The following is a 19,544-nucleotide window of genomic DNA, read 5'->3' as shown; positions in this document are numbered from 1 at the left end:
GTAAACAACACAGACAGCTTTTGCTGAGGTAAGGTCCAGACCTGACATTGCCGTCATTCCTCAGAGGAATAGAAAATCACATTCACCTGTTCAGAGACAAGGAACCTGGAGCCCAAGTCGTGGGAGGGCTGAGCAAAGCGGTTTCTGCATGCCTGAAGAATGAGGGGCCTTCAGGTACGGCACACGGTCCCAGTGGTCCCAGCTTTAGTTTATTCTTTGTGCTGCCTCAGGAGAACTAAACTCCACTCTATTCTGGGAAGCTAGATTTGGTTTCCTCCCAGAATCAAGAACTTGAGAGGCAATTTGTTCAAGAGTTTTGTGAACTAGCGCCGACAAAGACCCAGGCTGTTAAGATGTCATAGACATAATGGGGTACGAGTGCTTCTGGTGTATCAGTAGTTCCGGCTTAACAGCCTATGAAGTTTCTTCAATTTCTAGTTTCTAGGCTTCTAAAGAACATTCATTTCCTGTCTTCAGGTCACCTTTCATTTTTTTATCTTTCAATACTTATGTCTACTTTTAGTAAAAGTATGTTTATATTGTCTAACACATGGTCTAAGAGTTACATATTAGGCTACATCTTGAAGTTCACCGAGTTTCAGTTTTCAAAATTTGTATGTGTCGGGGTGGGAGCATACACACTCCACCCACATGCTTGTACATACACTCACATATGCACACAATCACACAGGTGCAAACTCACATGTGTGCACACGCACACACACATTTGCCATATACAGGGTGCTATCAATCACTGAAAGGACTCCAAACCAATTCTAAGCTGTAGAAAAACAAACAGTGCAAGTAGACTATATCTCTACCAAGTTTGAGGGTTTTTTTTTAAAGATTTATTTATTTCTTATAAATAAATAAACAAACAAACAACATTCTGCCTCCATGTATGCCTGCACACCAGAAGAGCATGCCAGATCTCATTACAGATGGTTGTGAGCCACCATGTGGTTGCTGGGAATTGAACTCAGAACCTCTGGAAGAGCAGCCAGTGTTCTTAACCACTGAGCCAGCCCCCAAGTTTGAGTTTTGACAACAACTGAATAAGTGATACCTGATGAGAACAAAAAGTCTCTCAGTTATCCGTTTCAAGGTTGCCCATTCCCTGGGCCTTATGAAACCAAATGTAAATCAAAAGAATTTGTGAAATGTCTCCTTTAAAAGACTTCCTTGTGCCCATAATAAGAGACATCCATATTACAGGCTATACATTTGAATGCCTAAGTTTAAGGGCACTGCTGATGCTATGACCCTTGAGTGGCAAAGAATTGATAATTTCAACACTAGGCTGCATTTTCCAACTTGGTTTGTAAATTCCCATACATGTTCGTATTCATGTAAGATTAATTCTAGGATTCCCTGGGATGCAAAAATAGGTAGATGTTCAAGTCCCTCCGCTGCAATGTCAGTGTGCACACAATCTATACATATTTTCTCATATACTTTGACTCATGTCTTGATTATAATACCCCAAACAATGCAAATAGTTATGCTAAATGACAAGGAAAATATCTATACATGCTCAGTACAGATGCGATTTTCTTCCAGTTTTGGATTGCAGATGATTGAATCTAAAGCTGTGAATTTGAAGGGCTGCCTCAAAGATCAATGGAGAAGGTGACCGTGTGCCAAAGATAGTTCTTTTCCACATCCAAATAGTGGTCCCTGGTGGTTCTTATAGCCATGGAACCAAGAACTATTTTGGTGAATATGTAAACAGTCCATTGTGAGAGTGTTCTTCTGTGAAAAAAATTTATTCAATAATCAAAGCAAATCCTAATTTAGGAAATGTAGGCTATAAGAGTTGGATGCTAAATATAGCTTTAACTTACAGGGAGGTTGATTCATGGCTGAAAAGACTTGGAAAAGGGGATACAAGACTGAACTGTTATGTGCTCCCTAAAAGCTTTCTGAGAATTGGCCATTTTAATCCATCTGAGAATAATACACTCTTAATATGATCACTGATGTTTCCCTTCCTAGACTCTTATAGATCTGTCGCTCATGTAGGCAAATTCTCCTTTCCATGTCTCCCCTTCCCATCACTTAACTCCTATGACAATAGTTTTGACCTTCTTTAACACTCCTTGCGTTCTCTGAATATCATTCAAGTCACTTTGGTTTCCTATTAGAAATATGCTTCCTACTTCCAGGGCACACTCTCCCATCTGCTACAACCCTAGCAATCCTTTCCTGTTATTAGATCCACCTGCTTCTTCCTTGCCTCCTGCACTGTAGACTTGACGGTAACTATCCGTCTCCATATGAACACAGATCTCATGATGCTCCTTACAACCCACAGCCTCCTTCTCCCTGCCTGTTACCTTTCCCTGCTGTTCCATGGTAGACTCTTGATTTCACTGTCCTGATGCCCACTCACCTACTCTCCCTGAGTTCTCCCCAAGTTCCTTATCTCCCCTCTCCTTTTCTGCTCAGTTAATTGATACACATGTAGTTCCCTCACGTTCCTTGTATTCCCTTTACACAATTTCTGGCCACACATGTCCAACTGTCCTCCTCATCTGTTCATTTCTCCCCTTCATGAGCATTTTCCCTGCTGGCTTTCTGCACCCTGAGGGACGAATTTGCACCCATCTCCCTAACTCATCTTTCATTCCTTGAAGCCTCCTCCTGTGTGAGAATACTGATCTTCAGAACTCTGCTCTCCATTCCCCCCCCCCTTTGAAGCCATGAACCCCCAGTTTTCTCTGGGTGCATATTTTCAGTTTGAGCTTCTTTTCACCTGGAACCTGGAATCTCTTTGCTCCTCCCAACTATTTTATGATCTAGTCTTTCTTACCTTGGACCTTCAGGTCCCTTCACCTTACCGTTTCTGTATCTGAACTTTACTTTTCTTCTTTAATAGAATTTGAGGATGGAAGAGAATAATCACAGAATGAAATCTCTCACCCAGTCCATGTGCTGTTATTTCCTACAGGCTCTACCCTTCTTTCTGGTCTCATTTGGATCCATCTCTCTTGCATCTTTACTATCCTTTACTAGCTCTGTAGACCAGGCTGGTCTCGAACTCACAGAGATCCGCCTGCCTCTGCCTCCCAAGTGCTGGGATTAAAGGCGTGCGCCACCACCGTCCGGCTTTTCTTTTTTTTTTTTTCCTTTACTTTCTCATACAAACTGTACACCCACCATCTTACCATTATACTAACGCAAATACTCATACCCAGAACCAGTATATCTAATGTTTCTTTCTTTGTTGTGGAATCAGTCATTGCTCCAGTTTGTCCATATGAGAAAAGAAGTACTTAGCCCTTATGCAGGCCTGAAGTTTGTCTGCAAATGACTGGAGGACAGGCATGCAAACACGGGCATGTTCTCATGCTCTGTCTACTCCCTCCTGAGCTCTTGACCCATTGTCTAGTCATTAAGAGATTTTTCTTTTGTCAACCTGCTGTTTTCCCCTCCTCTTCCCATACCCCAAACCATTACCATAGCTGCCTAGATTAACTCGCAATCACAAAGAGTAGCCATAAACAAACAGACCTGCACAACTTCAGACTGTGGCTGAGTAAGAACCTGTAGTTATTAACATATATATTCTTTCCAGGTACCTAGTCACATTCTTTTGGTTCCTTTCCCAGCTATGGTGTAGAAGACAGAAAGACCCTTGGAACCTTCATTCCAACCCGGTGAGGTCAGTGCTATCTAAAATAAGACATACTATGACATCACCCTAGCCAGGGAAGAACCGCCTTCTTGCTATACTGTTTCAGGTATCCTCCACACCTCATTCTTTATTCCTATTATCCCCACCCTTCGTCAGAAAATAAATTTGGGGGAAGTTAGGATTCACAGTAACAAGAGTTATACAGCTTCATGCCCACATCCAATAGCTTCCATGCACCCACATTTCTCCAGTGATCCTGCAAAGCCCAAATTTGAGGAGCCCAGACTCACTTTCAGTTTGGGGTTTGGGAATAGACTATTTTAGCAGCAGAACTAAAGGAAAAATCATAAGGTGCCCAAATCCCCCTTTAGTGAAGAAATAGACCCATAAAAATGCCAGGCTCCGGAAGGTTACATCTAAGAAACACCCAGAAGTGTGGCGCCCAGCGCCTGTCTGCACTCTGTGCGCCACCATACAGTTCGTGAACTGGGCAAGGGGCTAGAGATTGAAACACACAAAGACTCACAGAGAGAGACACAGGTCATCATTGATGCCAGAATGCCCCAAGAGTGCCCCCTTTATTGTGTTCAGGGCCAGATTATATAGAGATAGTCACGCCCCAGCCAAACCCACCAGAAACCACTCTCCCGCCATCAGGAACTCCTGAAGGTCTCTTGCTCAGAGCAGCTGTAGGCACTCAAATCAGAGGAAAACAAGCTGTTTACAAGAAACAGGATCTGGTGGCTCACTGTTCCCAACATAGAAGTAGTTAGAAGCACAGCTCTTCATTCACAGAAAAACACCCAATAGTTACTGTTTTATTGCATACACTGGATACCACCTCAACATCTAGGAAGGAACTAAAGTCGCAGAAAGTGATGTAACATTTACAAGTAGCATGGCCCAATTCTCTTCAGAACTTCTAAGGGTTAAAGGAGAAAAAAAATGATGCCAGCTCTCTTCCTTCATAAAACCTAGGGTAGGAAGACCTTGGGCTCCCATACTAGGCCAGTCCATAGCCTTTCCAAACGTTCAGTCCTGCTCTTTGCACGAGTGCCTCAATCCTGTTCTTCTCCACAGTCCCCCGACAAGGACCTTCTCTTCACTCTTTAGTCCCAGGGCCATGGCTATTCTTAATCTTGTCCCTCACTTCCTCTCGTGTGGGCTGCTCAAGGGAAGAGGCAGTCTGCTGTTCTGGCTTTTTGTTCAGTGAGGACCCTGTCTCTGGTCTAGTGCCTTCAGCAAGCCCATTGAGTTCTAATGGAAGGTGCTTGCTTATAGGCTGAGCACACGGAGCAGGAAGCAGGTCTGGAAAGTAGCCCTCTGCACCCATAGGGGGCCCCAGAGTCTGTGGGCAGAGTGGACCGGGGAAGGGAGGTTCTGGCAAACAATGGCCACTCCAGGGCCCTGGACCTGTGGAGTCAAAGAATATGGGAATTATTGGACATGACTAAAAACATTGAAAACCGGTCCTCTCCTAAGCTATGTATCTTTGCCTCCTCAAGCCGCCGTCCGGCAATCAGTCATGGATCAGGTAATGCAGTTTGTTGAGCCAAGTCCGCAGTTCGTAAAGGACTCAATTTGGCTGGTTAAACGATGCACCAAGCCCGACAGAAAAGAATTCCAGAAGATTGCCATGGCCACAGCCATAGAATTTGCTATCATGGGATTCATTGGCTTCTTTGTGAAACTGATCCATATCCCTATTAATAACATTATTGTGGGTGGCTGAATGCTTTCTCTTGGCAGGAACTAGGAGCAAATGAGGGTGTGAGAAGCTTATGAAGTAAAAAGTTGCCTGCATACTTTGTGTTTTTCTGTCCTTTTCCCCTCCCCAAGAGGTTTTGTATTTCTAAACTAATTTCAAAATAAACATTTTCCCACAATAAAAAAAAACCAAAACATTGAAAACCACTAAATTTTTTGAGTCTCTTTCTCCTTCTTCAGGCCCAAGATTTAGGTCCTAGTACAGCCTGGGTGAATCATTAACAGAAGCCTCTCCCCTAGGATCAGACAGGCTCAATTCCAGGCCCTAGGATTTAGTAGACCATAGGTCAAGGCAAAGGGCTGGCCCATATAAGCACCAAGGAGATCCAGAACCACCAGACATCTCTTTCATTCATGATGGAGGGCTTTGCGAGTTTTAGAAGTCTAGGTAGTTAGGCATAATGGCTGCTGCCATTTCTGTACCAGGTCCTTTTGTTCATTATTTCTAATAGTTGCCAAATCCTTCAGCAACAGAAGTGCTTTTCAGTTGCTACAAGCAGGGGCCAGAGGTTTGCTCACTACCCATGATCTGCCTCATTCAGCCTTCTAGATTAAAGAGGCATTGTGTCTTTCTCAACTTCAGACAAAAGTGGAGAATCTTCCTTTCCAGTCCCAACTCACCCATATTTCCAGTAGGTGGCTGTAGCAAGATCTGACCTGGTGGCTGCCCTGGGCAATAATCCTGTGATGTGTCCCCACTGAGGCCAAACGGAAGGGAGAAAAGAGAGTCTTCCGGTGGTAGAAAGCTTGGAATGGGCAGAGGGAAGGGGGGCAGATAAGGAAAGTGGGTCTGAAAGGGTGGGAAGAGAGGGGTCTGCGGAGCCTGCGAGAACTGGAAGGAACCCAGCTGGCTGCTTGCTTGATAATCCTGTGGCCCCACGTCTTCCAAATTTGAGCAGGTGGGTGGGGAGGTGATGCTGTGGGGGGACAGGGGAGCATTTAGTGAGGTGCAACAGTGACCTCATTCCCAGTAAAAAGACCATTCTCTCTTAACTCCCTCCCTCCCTTTCTCCATCTCTGTGACAACATCAAGCGCTGGATGTCGCCGGCGCCTCCTCTCCTCCTCCCACCACAAACCCCCTGCTCACTGCTTCTTCTCATTCTTTCTCTTCTATTGCTATAAAATATTAGATCATTCTTACCCAAAACAACACATCTTTTAACTCCGCGTCACATACGCCCTCTCAGCCCTTTCCCTCTCCCCGCTATCCTGTACCTGGTACCCCAGGACCCACAGGGCCTGTCCTTTTGTATCCTGTTACTTCCAGAAATGTCCCTCAGTGGAGACATCACTTGAGAAACTTGGATAGGACTAAGGGAAGGAGGAAGGTTGGTCCTTCGAAGAGGTGGGGGGCTGAAGAGTGGTGGGGTCATTGCCATCCTCTGAGCACCCTCATTGCGTTGAGAGGGGGTCTGAGTCTGGTCAGAAGTCAGCAGCATAGGGGGCTCTAGGAAAATATGGCAAAATAGGAGCTTTCAGCATAAGAAGGTGGGGATAGAGAGGCATCTAGGATACTGCTGAATGGCAGGGAGTGCAATACGCAGGGAACCCCGGCACAGGACCCTGGAGAGCTGTCCCTCTGCTGCGCCATGGAGCAAGGACTCTCTATTCCAACTGTCTTCTTAGCTTTCTTCTTCCCCCGCCCAGGGAAACTTTCTGAAAGTGGGAACTGACCTGGCAAGGCATCCAAAATGTGCTCTGGAGGAACGGGGCCAGGTTCTAGATCTGTTGGCAAAGGAGCTAGGAGCTCAGGGGCAGACCTGGAGGCAGAACGGACAAGACTGTAGCTTCTATGGCCACTGGATTTAGAACTCAGATTTGGTGCAAGCAAAGGACCACTCAAAGTCACCAGCAACTCCTTGACTCCAGTCCAGCCCAAATTCCTTGAAGGATTAGTCAGTAACCCCACGCACTCACACCCAGCTACCAACAAGACCCCCAGAACTCCTATGTGCACCCCACTTCTTGGCATGAACAACCCAGGAGCTATTCTCACCTGCGTTGACTGCTGTCAGCACTGAGGGCTACAGAACCGTCTTTAGTTTCCTTCTCACTCAGTTTCTCTACTTTTCGCCATTTTGCCCTACGGTTCTGAAACCACACCTATGGACAGAGGAAGGGCACCTGAAACTTGAGAATGCTGGCAGAGACTGTCTTGGGTGTCACTGTGGAGGAGACTTTACTTGGTTTCAGCTACCTCTTAGCTTAGAAATATAAAAAGATCTCTGTGGTATCATTCTTCTTCATTTAATTGGTTAAAGCTGTGGCCCATGGATCAGTTGGGACACCCCTGCATCTGAGACTAACTTCTGTCTCTATCACAGCTGAGACTGAACACATGTCCCCCTTCCTGATCTGACCAGCGGCTACCATTTCATCCCACTGCCCAGCAGCCCCCTTTACCATGATGCGCTGAGGGGTGACCCCCACCATGTGGGCAATCTCTCGACGCTTGTCACCATCTGGATAGTGGTCTTCCTGGAATATCCGTTCTAGCTCCTCCAGCTGGTCTGCAGGAAAAGGGGGGAGGCTAGATACTACAGCAGGAGAGAAGAAAAGGAGATGCCCACTGGGCACCCATAGCAGGTACGCCCATGGGTACCAAAGCAAGAGCCATGCCTCTCAGCATGCGTAGTATGATATGGGCACCCATAGCAGGTACGTCCATGGGTGCCAAAGCAAGAGCCATGCCTCTCAGAGCCATGCCTCTCGGCATGCATAGTGTGATATATGCATTCCTGACTCTTCTCTCCAGGTCTAACAAGACAAGACAGCTTGCCTGGTCTTCCCTTCTGGGGTCAGAGGTGTTGGTGCTGCCATGAACAAAGAGAAACATGCAACAAAGTGACTAACCATACCCCAGCATCTCCTGGGGCCACACTTTGCATGGAGTTACAGTTTCCTCTACCTTTCTGGACTAACCTGAGCGGTACAGGGTTCGAGTCTTTTTCCGAAATTGAAAGGTCACTTCTAGGGATTCTTTCAGGTTCTCCTGTTGGCTCCTCTTGGCCAATGTACTGAGGACACTGGGGGCTAGGCCTGGTTCAGAAAGTATAGTTTTGTGTGGAGCATATGTTGAGTGACATCTTGAAGATAACTTCCATGCTAACCCCGTGGTGTTAGGCTTCCTGAGCTTACCGGGGACTGCAGAGATGGATGGCTTCACTTTCTTTACCTCTTTCTCTAGGGGAGAAGAAACTTCTTTCTGGGGCTGGGGACTACATGCAGCTGGTGCTGGGTCTTTGTCGTGGCACCCTCTGCAGCTGCCATCCCTCATTAACTCCCCAGAGGTCTCCGACGGTAGTCTCTTTCCAGTGCCAGCCCTGGAGGATGAGGACTGCTTGCCTTGGTCATCTTCAGGAGGTGGGGCAGAACCCTTCAATGGTCCCTCCAACTCCAGCCCAACAGTCCTGGGCTTGCCTCCAGCATCCTGGCCTGAAAGAGCAGCAACCACTGGCATTAGGTGGCAGAGCCCCTTTCTCCCTACAGCTGATCAATCTGCTGTGAGAACCTAAGCTTTTATTTTCCTGTTTTCCAAATGAGGCTGGAAGGAGACACGGAGGATGGATTAGATGCTGCAGCTGTATCCCCAACCATAAAAATTTCGTTGCTACTTCATAACTGTAACTTTGCTACTGGTATGAACCATAATGTGAACACCTGTATTTTCCAATTGGTCTCCTGTGACTGGGACCCCTGTGGAAGGGTCGTTCAGGCCCCCAAGGAGGTCACAGATTGAGAACCACCGGATTAGCTGCTCTAACTGCTTTGGAAAATTTAGACAACTATGGCAACCCTGATGGGGTCTTAATGTGAGAACAGTGGAAAGCTGGGTACACATCTTAGTTTTCTCCAGACATCAGAGGTGTACGTTCAGGGGGACAGGTACCAGTTCCGGTCTTTCTAATAAACAACTGTTAGGGGAGCCGTGAGTAGGACGAGAAAACCAGACCTATTATTCTGGCTTTCCTCAGACTAGCGCCCTCCACCCCGCACCCCGAAGCTAGGCCGCCCCCACTCTTCCACCCAGTCCAAGTCTTTTACAGGTGAGGAAAATCGCCCATATGGAAGGAAAACTCCCTTCACACCATCGTAAAACTCACCCCCCAACTCTGAGCCCACTTAGTATGCGCCCGCTGTACCCATTGGATTCCCACGAGGCAGGCATTTTCCCACCAGGTGATGAAATGGGGGCCTGAGGAATAATCCACCCAAGATCACACAGGGCTGGGGTACAGGGGCACAGGTTGCCTTTAGCCACCACCTGGAACTTTTCCCGGGATCCCAAACAATCCTTTTCTTTTCTGTGTATACTCTTGATAAAATAAAATTTACTTCAGGGAGTTTCTGTCATCTCCAATGAAACAGAAAATGTATAAAGGAAGGCTAACTTATTAAAGCCTTTGATGTTGCCGCTAACAAAACACTTTCTAACAATACCTAAAGCTCTTGGGGGCAAGCCCTGACTCTGAAGCTTCTTCCAACTGATTCTAGATATACCGTGGAACCACTTCAGAGAGGTGGAGAGGGGGTGCAGCCAGGGGGTGAGGGGATCAGGGTGGACCAAGGGACACTCGGACAAGTAACAGTTTAGGAGGGCTTGTAGCACAGTAAGAAACATGGTACAGAGTGGACGCTCAATAAACTTGGACCTTGTTGGATTAAGGGACTGTACTGAGAGAGGTGAAGAGTCTCAAAACCTAGATTTAGAGCAATGTTGGAAACCTAAAAGAGGATGTGATGAGGTCACCTCTTTTTCCCACTATCACCCATAGACCTAAGCAGCCTCTTAAGGCTGAGTGGCCAGCAGACCTCACGGGCTCAGTAAACCCTCACCAAGGTCGATCCTGATGCGTGCTTACCCCGCGTTTTCCTGCAGAGCTTCTCCGTGGGCTCCATGGCACAGACTTCCACCTCTCAGCCCGCCCTGGTACCACAGGCGCAGCCTTAATGAAGTCCGTGGGGTGGCCAGGTGTGTGGAGTCTGCACAGGCCAGGGCGCGCGCAGCAGGAGTTTGAGCCCCCAGTCCCACCCCCAGGGCGAGGCACAGCACACCTGGGGTTGGGATGAGGGCCTGGGAGATCCATACTGCTGTTAGTTTCCTGGCCGCCTTCTACGCAGCCCCAAGGGGGGCCAGACGCCTGTCACCTTCCCAGAGTTGGGGCAGGAACAGAGCGGCTGCAGGATGGCAGGCCTGCTACTGCGGTGTCTTTGAAGGTGCGGTTCTCAGGCTCTGCACACAGTCAATGGACAAGATTGGGGTTACCTCCTGATCCTTGAGTAAGGAGACTTCTGCAAGTACTCAAGAAGAGAGTCTGCGAACATGAGGCTGTCCTATCTTCTGCCTACTTCAAGGATTTTTGTGGCCTAAAGTCCAAACTGATTTGAGAATCCTTAGCAATCAGAATCGGGAGCGAGTGGCAGGAACGAAGCTGAAAGTACCCTAGGCCTGGAGAAGATTACCTCTTGAACCCCGCCCAATTTTGCGAGTACAGATGAGGTTCAAGCTACTCCAGGTTTTCTTATTAGTCTTAGTCATTTAACATCAGTTTTCTAATCTAAGGAAGAAAGAAGGACTCCTGGATCATGGAAGGCTACTTATTTCTCTTAGGAAAAAAAAAATTTAAATTCTTACTGCTTCTTACTTCTCCCACGGGAGTAGGAGGGGGCGAGGAATGTAAGTGCTGGTCAGATTGAACCAGCTGCTGGGAGCTGAAGGGGGGTGAGGGAGGCGTCCTGCCAAGAGCTCAGGTGATTTGATTTTAGTATTTCAGAGCTTCTGGACACCCGGTGATTCCCTGCTGTATTAAACCATCAACTACCAGGACATTTTTCTGTGGTTTAAAACCGTCTGTGAGAGTCTGCCTCTACACACCTGTGGACTCCGAGAGGCTGTGGGACACTTAGTTCCTTCTGAAACATAAAAGTGTAAATTAAGGGCCAGTATGATGGTTCAGTGGGGAAAAGCGCTGTTTTCTCAAACCTGATAACCTGAGTTCAGTCCCCAGGGACAGGAGGAAGGAGAGAACCAACTGCTGAGAGTTGGCCTCTGAACTCCATAAGTCCTGGGTGGTGCATGTGAGACACACACACACACACACACACACACACAAATAAAATAAAAAATAAAATTTAATAAAATTAAAAAGATTGAAATGCAGACTAAATAACTTCATAGCAATATAAAAAGAACTTCAAGCCTCTGCCCCTACAGAACTTCAATTCCTATGCCCCCAATAAGACTGACCCCCTTTTCCGGGAGAATTTTTGACACAATATCCTGTTTCTATGCTAGAAAATCTGCAGCATTCTAGGTCAGGCAAGCAAGGAGTGGAAGCAGTGAAGGGACTCTCTATGGGAAAACTGGGATCATTGGGTAGTGACCTGGTTGTAGCTGGAACACTGTGCTTACTTTGAGCATACGTACATTTAGAGGACAACGACGCTTTGCCAGCAACTGTGGGGGCAATGACTGCACACAGAAGGATTTTGGAAGACCTAGATTAAAGCACTAGTTCAGGAATGGGCCATGCCACCACTACACAGTCGCTATCCATTGAGTAGGGGCAGACTCGGTAACCCTGTGCAGCGTAGTCTCTCTTGGACCAGGAAGCATTCTTCGAAGTGCTGCCCACTGTGCTGTGTGACTTACCCTGTCAGGGCCTGCCTAAGATTCCAGGTAGCAAGCAAGCCTTAGGGTAAGGGCCTTCCAGAGGCGGCCCCCTGTGCCCCACACCCGGGTGAACAGAGCAATTAGATCTGATGTTTTTAAAATTATTCTGGAACCCAGCCATCAACCAGGATTCCTTAAGGAATTTGTTTCAAATGTGCTGCATAAAATGTGCTACATATTTAATCCCCGAAATATTCAGTATTGCTAGGTCTGAGGAGGGACTCCAAACACGGCACTTTAACAAGACTCTTGGGGGATTTACTATGCTTCCTCATTTGAGACCCTCTTAGACTTTTGAAATTAAAACCTTCCCTGCAAAGGACTGGGGTGTGACTTAGTGTTCAAGGCCCTGGTGTTGTTTCTCAGCACTGCAGAGCAAAACAAAAACACACTTTTAGGGAAGGAATGTGGATGCTGTAGGGGATGGTGGCCCATAAGAGGGAAGGAAATGCACTTTCTTCCTAGCCTAGGGCATCTCCTTGCAGTGAGAAGTAGGAAATAATTTCTTAAATAGATTAATCTCTCACATTAAAAAAATGTCACCCTTCTGAGTCCTTGCTCCTGTTTTTGTCTTTTTCTCCCAGGATGCTTCCTAGCAGGACAAAGATAAGAAAAACACCGTCGCTGTGTGCCTGACTGTGAGTGACACAAGGTCGAATTATGTAAAAGGCTTTGGGTAGGGACTTGGGGAATTACAAAAGTTTATTATTTTTCCAAACATATAATTGGATCGTTGGGGTTGGGATATAAAACTAGAAACATTTCGTCTTTCTTTTCTCTTGATCTTCTGGGCTTTTATTGTGACTTCTTTCCCTCTCAAAGACATAGTTCAGTGTTTTCCTTATTTACGTGAAGAATGACTTGTACGTGATGGCCACAAGTGGATTGTGTGTCAGATGTACAACATGACCTGCTTGTTAGGAAGGCATGGTGTTGACAAAATGGACCATTAAGCCCTATCTCTGATGGAACCACATGAAGTGGATGGATTATGTCTGGGCAGTTAACACCCTTCCCAGACAAGAAAGACATCCCTATTACATGGGAGATGGCAAGGGTTGTTTTAGGGGTTCCTTTTTATTTTTTGTTTTTGTTTTCTGAGACAGGATTTCTCTGTGTAGCTTTGGTGCCTGTCCTGGAACTCACTCTGTAGACCAGGTTGGCCCAGGCTGGCCTTGAACCTACAGAGATCCGTCTGCCTCTGCCTCCCGAGTGCTGGGATTAAAAAATGTGTATCACCACCATCCATTTTGGGGTTATTGAGAATATTTATTTTCAAGTCTTGCTTGATTATATGCTTTCTTCATAATTTTTGACTGTTTGACATACTCAACTCTGTTTGGAGGGAAGGCAAGTTTTTATTATTTGGTTTCTTAGTTTTCAGAGCCAAACCATAAACCATCACTACTATCCACCAAGCAAGGGCCGTTTGTTACAATGTCTTTTCCTTTTACTCATGGATATAGCCATGAAAGAACAAACGAAATGTGTCAGCTGCCCCCAGAAAATCATCTCCCCTGCCCCCCCCCCCCCCGAGTCTGTGTGGAGCTAACCTTATAACTGAGGTGAACAAGGGCAATAAGCTCTCTTTGTCCTTGCCCTTTTTTTTTTAATCTAATGAGAGCCACAAATGATTGATGGAGAATGTATTTTTCAAAGCAGTTGTTCTTTGTACCACACCCAAGGTCACTGGGAGACCTGAGACCAGAGAAGCACGAGGAAGCTGTGGAAGACAGCTGGAGACTTCCACAGGCCTCAGATAGGAAGAAAGCAAACACGGGAGGCCAAAAAGAGGCTCTCTGGAATGAAGCAGAAAAACTGAGAAAGGCTGAGGCAGGTTCAGAGTTCGTCACTCCAGAGCCGGAAGGGGACACATAGCAAGGTGACCCAAAGCTGACACTGCCGGTGCTGAGGACAGAAAGGAGGAAGCACCCAGTCTCCAGGCAGAGGCTTCCTTTGGAGAGCCAGCCCAGAAAGGTTTGAGCAGCTGGTGAAAGCGATTAAGGGCACCTGGGTGAAGCCGGAACTGCCCTGGCAGGACCAGATCAGATCCGGGTATGCGAATCCACACAGTCAATCTCCATTTGCTTAGAACACTCCAGAATGGAAGCTTGTGATAGAGTACGGACTGGGTGTGGCAGGTAGCTGCTGGTGTTTGGAAATGACCTCCACTGTATGGATTTTTAATTTAGAACATCCTTTTCCATATATCCTATTATCGGCCCATTTTGGAGGCACCTTTCTCCTTTCTGTTCTCCTCGAGGCTTCTGGGGTGCCAATTCCAGCGACACTTGCAAGTCATCTCCAAAACTTTGTTTCAACCTTCCCCGGACTTGGCTCCCTCTGTTCCTCCAGTCTCCCAGAAGCCTTTGCTGTTGCCTTTCAGTCTTCAAGAATGGCCTATGCCCTCTCATGCCTCCGGACACAGAAAAGCCAGTTATCAACCGGGAACATCTTTCCCTCCCTTCTATTTCAGTCAAAGTCTTACTCATACTTCAAAGCCCAGCACAAATGTTCTGTTTTCCGTGGAGCCTGACTCAGCTAGAGTTTACTGCTCCTCCTTTGTACCGCCCTTGAATTATTCTGTGTTTATATTTACATAGCATTATTTAACACAGGCTGACCTAATTAGAATTTTGCCCATCCTCCACAGGATTGAGCTCTTAGATGATAACATCTATCTCTTTGTTATATGTCAGATATTTCCATGTTTAAAAAAAAAATAACTTACTCATTTTTTTTATAGTTCTATTATTAGTCCCATGTTATTGAAGAACAAACTGTGTTATGATCTTAGATACTTTCCCAAAGTCACAGTGGCCAATAAAGATTGGAACCCTGTCTGTCAGGTTCCCTCTTGAACTCCTAAGTGGTAGGTTATACTGTTTACCTGACTACCAATCACTGTTCCTGGTATACTGATCTGCATACGGCAGAATAATAGCTTCATTGGATCAAACGATGACCACTAATGTCAGGAGTCAGGCTATAGGACAGGAAAAATGACCATGGCTATAAAAAGGTCCACAATAATGGAGCCGTCTTGACTCTTGACTGCCATGGACGTTCAGCAGGTCTGTCTATACAGGAAATAAAATTTCATAGAACTAAATTCACACATGAATGCAGAAGGAACTAGTGAGACCTAAGGAAGTTCTGTGGGTTTCTTGTGAAATTTCGTTGAAGCTGGGCACAATGTGTCCCCGGAAGCTGGGTGAAGGATGTATGGAATGTCTTTATTGTTTCTGACCACCACATGTGAATCTAATCTTCTCTGAATAAAAAGTAGAAAAAAAAGCAATCCTCATTTCTGGCCATAAGTTCAGATATTTAAGGCTTGTGTCAGTTTAATTCATAAATTCAAATTAAATACTGTATTTTGTAGGTACTAATACTGCTAGATTTTTTGCCAATTTTAAAGTAATCTATTAATTTTTAAAAGATTTGCTCCCCCTGCCCCGCCCCCGTGTGTGTGTCCATGTGTGTGCAGGTTTGGAGTGCCACAGCCCATTCATAGAGGACTTCAGAAGAAAACCTGCAGAAGAAGGGAGTTGGCCCTGTCCTTCTACCGTGTAGGTCTCAGGGATTAAATTCAAGCCATCAGGTTTGGTGGCAAGTGCCTCTTCCAACTGAGTCATCTTGCTGGCTCAATTTGTTATTTGTTACTTTGTGGGTGTAGCTAGCATGCCAGGTGCTCTGTGGAGATAAAAGGACAACGGAATGGAGTTAATTCTACCCTCACATGATGACCAGGATTTGAGGCACAAACTGCTGTTGCCAGGCTTGTGTGGTAAGTACCATTGCCTGCTTAGCCATCCCACTGGCCCCATGGACAATAATTTCTAAACGGAGATTTGGATTATACTAATTTCCATAACAGGCCTGTAGACAGCCAATCAGAGATGTTTACCTTTCATTCAGTTTTGGGTGGAAGAAAGAATGTGTCTTACCGTGGGACTTGAGTAGGAAGATAATGGTAAATATGTAACAGTTTGACATGGAAAATACATTATTTCTGTTGAAACAACACTATTAGTTGGTACCAAGTTGGCTCATTTCCTTTCTTCCTCTTTCCTTTTGGTAGCTTTTGGTGCTCCTCACAATTCTAATTACCGTCTCTGCGTAGCTTCAGGAGCTTCTCTTTGGAAAGCCCTGTGATGTGCACTGTAGTATATCGTTGCAGAGTTCCAAGACTATGGAGCTGCAGCAGGATGCTACAGCTGCTGTACAAATAATAGGGGAAGAAATATTTTAACTTAATGTCTACCTTTTTGTTGTTGTTGTTGTTGTTTTGAGACAGGGTTTCTCTGTAGCTTTGGAGAACTTGTTCTGTAGACCAGGCTGGCCTCACAGAGATCCGCCTGCCTCTGCCTCCCGAGTGCTGGGATTAAAGGCACCATCGCCCAGCAATGTCTACATTTAAAAATGTCTTTACTTTAAAATGACTCATTTACGTATTCATGTAGTTAGTGTACATCAGTGTTTTGTCTGAGCCCCATGTGTGTGCAGTACCCATGGAGGCCAAGAGAGGGTGCTGGATCCTCTAGAGATAGGAACCTTCATGTAGGTGCTGGGAATGGAACCTAGGTCCTCTACAAAAGCAGCCATTGCTCTTAACTACTCAACTATCTCTCCATTTTTTATTTAAAAAGACAAATTTGCAAGCAAACTTCTGTTGTTGTTGTTGTTGTTGTTGTTGTTGTTTTTAATCTGTGGGCTTCACAAGTCCAGTCTCACAGCTGTTATTGACCTTGCCCACCCTGTTTCTCACTCTCGAGCCCATGAGGAATTTGTTCAATTGTCAGTATGGTATGCCTGACTGGTGGATGTAGAGCCAGAATGTACCAGCAAAGGCTCATGGAACTTGGCTCATGGCCTTGTGTTCTGTAGTTAGGGGGGCAGTCATTGAGGAGGAGCAAGAAGTGCCCCTGAGCTAGTCATTGTTCCCCCTTCAGCACAGGGTTAGTGGTTCCCAGCAGGGCATGCTTTGTGGGACCTCAATGCCTATAGGAAGAGCCATACTTCTCTCCAGGAAACCCATACCCTTGTTCTGCTGGTATTCTCTAGATGTGAGCCTTTACACCCCTATGTTTGATGTCTTCTTAGTACCCTGTGGTCCAGGTATCCTGCAGGACTGGGGAGAGAAACTAAGGGTATAGTCACGTCATATCTAATAGGCTCCTTTGGCCTTTTTCAGTGACAAACTTTTAGCCGGCTAGTATTATGCTAACTCGTCTAGATCTTTCCGATTGACAGTGCCCAGGATGTGTCTTTAAATGTATACTTTGCTTGATATTGATCACGGACATGATCATTAATGTGGGTTAGACATTGGGAGTAACTTCCTTTGCATTGGAGGGATGATGGTGAAACGAGAGGCTTGCATTCGGTGAGGCAGGGAAGTTAAACAATACCAGACTAGATTGATTGCCTGGGAAATAATTCAGCCTGCCAAACCTGTCCTTCAGGCTGTTGGCAGGAAGTAATAAAACTGGATAGGCTGCTAGACCTGGTCTTCATTTTGCAAAAGGTTTCTGGTTGTCTGTCTTTCCAGCTGAGCTGCTGAAAGTGCCACTATTAACACAGTGCAAGCCTGGGTGGGGTCTTCCCTGGACACTCTGGAGTTTACTCACGGGGCCATGCAGAGCAAGGAAACAGAGAAGCATGCAGGAGAAATAAAGAGTTGTATGTGGAAGTAAAGTAATAGGAAATGCATATTTCTGGTTTATCTATTTGAGTTTTCATTTTATTTTTAAAATAGGTCTCACATTGCATCCCAGGTTGGCCTTGAAGTCATGATTGCCCTGCCTTAGCCTCATAAATGCTGGGATTGCAAGCCAGCAACTAGTCTGACCCATATTTCAAATTTCTGATCTGAATTTCTCCAGGCACAGCCCTAAGACCTAGAAGAATTTGTTTATTTGCTTGTTTAGTTGGGGTTATTAGGAATTTTTTTTCAAGACAGCAGTGGGCTGGGCAATAACTAGACTACTGACCACGAGCTTACTTTTGGACTTTTGAGATGCACGTTCACTCTGTAGCCTAAGCTGGTCTGGAGCTCTAACTCATGGCAATGTCCTCCTAATGACAAGATTGAGCTAATTTTCCCAGCCAATTCTTTACCTTCTCTGTTGATTTGTTGAACAAACATAGTTCTCAAGCTTTCAGGTTTTTCACACTTCTAATTCCCCACTCCAAATCTACAACTCCCCTCTCCTTTATGTCTCCCAACCGGCTGAGTCCTTTTTGGTTCTATCTCCCCTCCTGTTGACAGTGTATGAACACACAGTGGTAATAGCCTAACTTCTCCTTCTTCCTCCATCCAACCAGAATCCATTTTTTATGGCCTTGTGAGAAAGAACAGCGAGCTCTGGATTAGGCTGCATGTGTCATTTCCCTCTGCATTTCATTTGATTAGTTCCCAGTGTGCTGAGAGGAAGACAGAAACGCTTTCCTGCAATACTGTCTGGCCTCCCGCAGCTTAGCTCTGCTACTTCATATCTCATTGCTAATGTTCAAGTATTCAAACCATCAAAGATTTTGTCTTGAGGTCTTTGCACACAAGCTTCCTGAGCTGAAAACCTGCTTGTTCTCTTGGCAGGCTCGTTCAAGTTCAAGTCTTCGTTTAACTGTGACCCTGCAGTAAGGACTCCTTTGATTATCTAGGTAACATCTGCTGCCCAGTATTTGAACACTTCGCAAGATGTCCTTATGTTTTTATTTATCTATTTTATGCTAGTTTGAGTTTTGTTTTTCTAAAAATTAGCGCTTCGTCTCGCCAACACGTACCCATGTGCGTCACGTGTCTGCCATAGTGTCTGGATCACAATGTTATCTACTTGCTGGAGGAATCCATGACTGAATAAGAATATAGGCGTCTTAGTGGAGAGAAAGAATGATCAAATTTGTGGCACAAATTGCAGTTTCTATTGATTCATAGTCAGATATGTTAGAAGTATTCAGTAATCCTCCTTTTATGACTTATTTGGAGTAATTGAAATCCCATTTTCTGCTTTATCAAATACACTCTTGTTAGGATTTACAGGGCGTTTGTTTACCTTCTCACAACCCACATTTGAGTGACAGGATGCCATCTTTATTAAACCTAAGAGCCTCCCAGCAGCATTCCATCACAACGGGATAGAACTAGGCATCCTAGCCCTGGTCCTCTGTGCCTGCTGCGGAATATAGTCTCTGCATCGGCCACAGCCTCCACGGCACATTGTTATTAGCTTGGCTCTCAGTAGTCAGTTATCTTAAAAATGTTTTCAGGATGAGAAGTACCAGCGTTATATTTTGTCTTCGCAGAGTTAGAGTTTGCAGTGCTTGACAGTCCTGTAGGTGGACCCAGATTTCCACAGAGCATCATCCTCCACATAAAAGAAAAATTTCTCACTGTTAGTGAAAGGATTGTGATGGATTCACCCAGCTTGGCTCTGTCAGCATGGCTGTACCTCAGCAGACAC

The 19,544-nt window shown here is 45.7% G+C and overlaps 2 protein-coding genes across 2 annotated transcripts; one reads left to right on the top strand and one right to left on the bottom strand.

Moving 5' to 3' along the window:
- Positions 1-4,546: 4,546 nt before the first annotated feature.
- Positions 4,547-10,318, bottom strand: Nobox (NOBOX oogenesis homeobox). Its single transcript, XM_057785185.1, has 9 exons — positions 10,268-10,318; positions 8,516-8,840; positions 8,328-8,407; positions 7,809-7,915; positions 7,402-7,508; positions 7,080-7,165; positions 6,621-6,852; positions 6,026-6,321; positions 4,547-5,050 (listed from the first exon to the last, which is right to left on the bottom strand). The coding sequence occupies exons 1-9, from the start codon at positions 10,302-10,304 to the stop codon at positions 4,740-4,742; spliced, it is 1,581 nt and encodes a 526-aa protein (XP_057641168.1). The 5' UTR covers positions 10,305-10,318; the 3' UTR covers positions 4,547-4,739.
- On the top strand, positions 5,163-5,369 carry LOC130884170 (protein transport protein Sec61 subunit gamma-like). The gene has a single exon (XM_057785174.1). The coding sequence runs from the start codon at positions 5,163-5,165 to the stop codon at positions 5,367-5,369; it is 207 nt and encodes a 68-aa protein (XP_057641157.1).
- Positions 10,319-19,544: the final 9,226 nt, after the last annotated feature.

The sequence above is a fragment of the Chionomys nivalis genome, chromosome 1, assembly GCF_950005125.1.
Source record: "Chionomys nivalis chromosome 1, mChiNiv1.1, whole genome shotgun sequence".
Classification (NCBI taxonomy): domain Eukaryota; kingdom Metazoa; phylum Chordata; class Mammalia; order Rodentia; family Cricetidae; genus Chionomys; species Chionomys nivalis.
Note: the sequence above shows the minus strand (reverse complement) of the source record. Positions and strands in the feature narration are given on the sequence as shown.

What these genes read in the sequence shown, in the direction of transcription:
- LOC130884170 (XM_057785174.1), top strand. Translation starts at nt 5,163, where the DNA reads ATGGATCAGGTAATGCAGTTTGTTGAGCCAAGTCCGCAGTTCGTAAAG.
- Nobox (XM_057785185.1), bottom strand. Translation starts at nt 10,304, where the DNA reads ATGGAGCCCACGGAGAAGCTCTGCAGGAAAACGCGGG. An exon ending in GCTCTGCAGGAAAACGCGGG is followed by an intron (nt 8,841 to 10,267) that starts GTAAGCACGCAT and finishes CTGCTCTTTCAG; the next exon opens with GCCAGGATGCTGGAGGCAAG. An exon ending in CATTTTGGATGCCTTGCCAG is followed by an intron (nt 6,853 to 7,079) that starts GTCAGTTCCCAC and finishes ATATTTTCCTAG; the next exon opens with AGCCCCCTATGCTGCTGACT.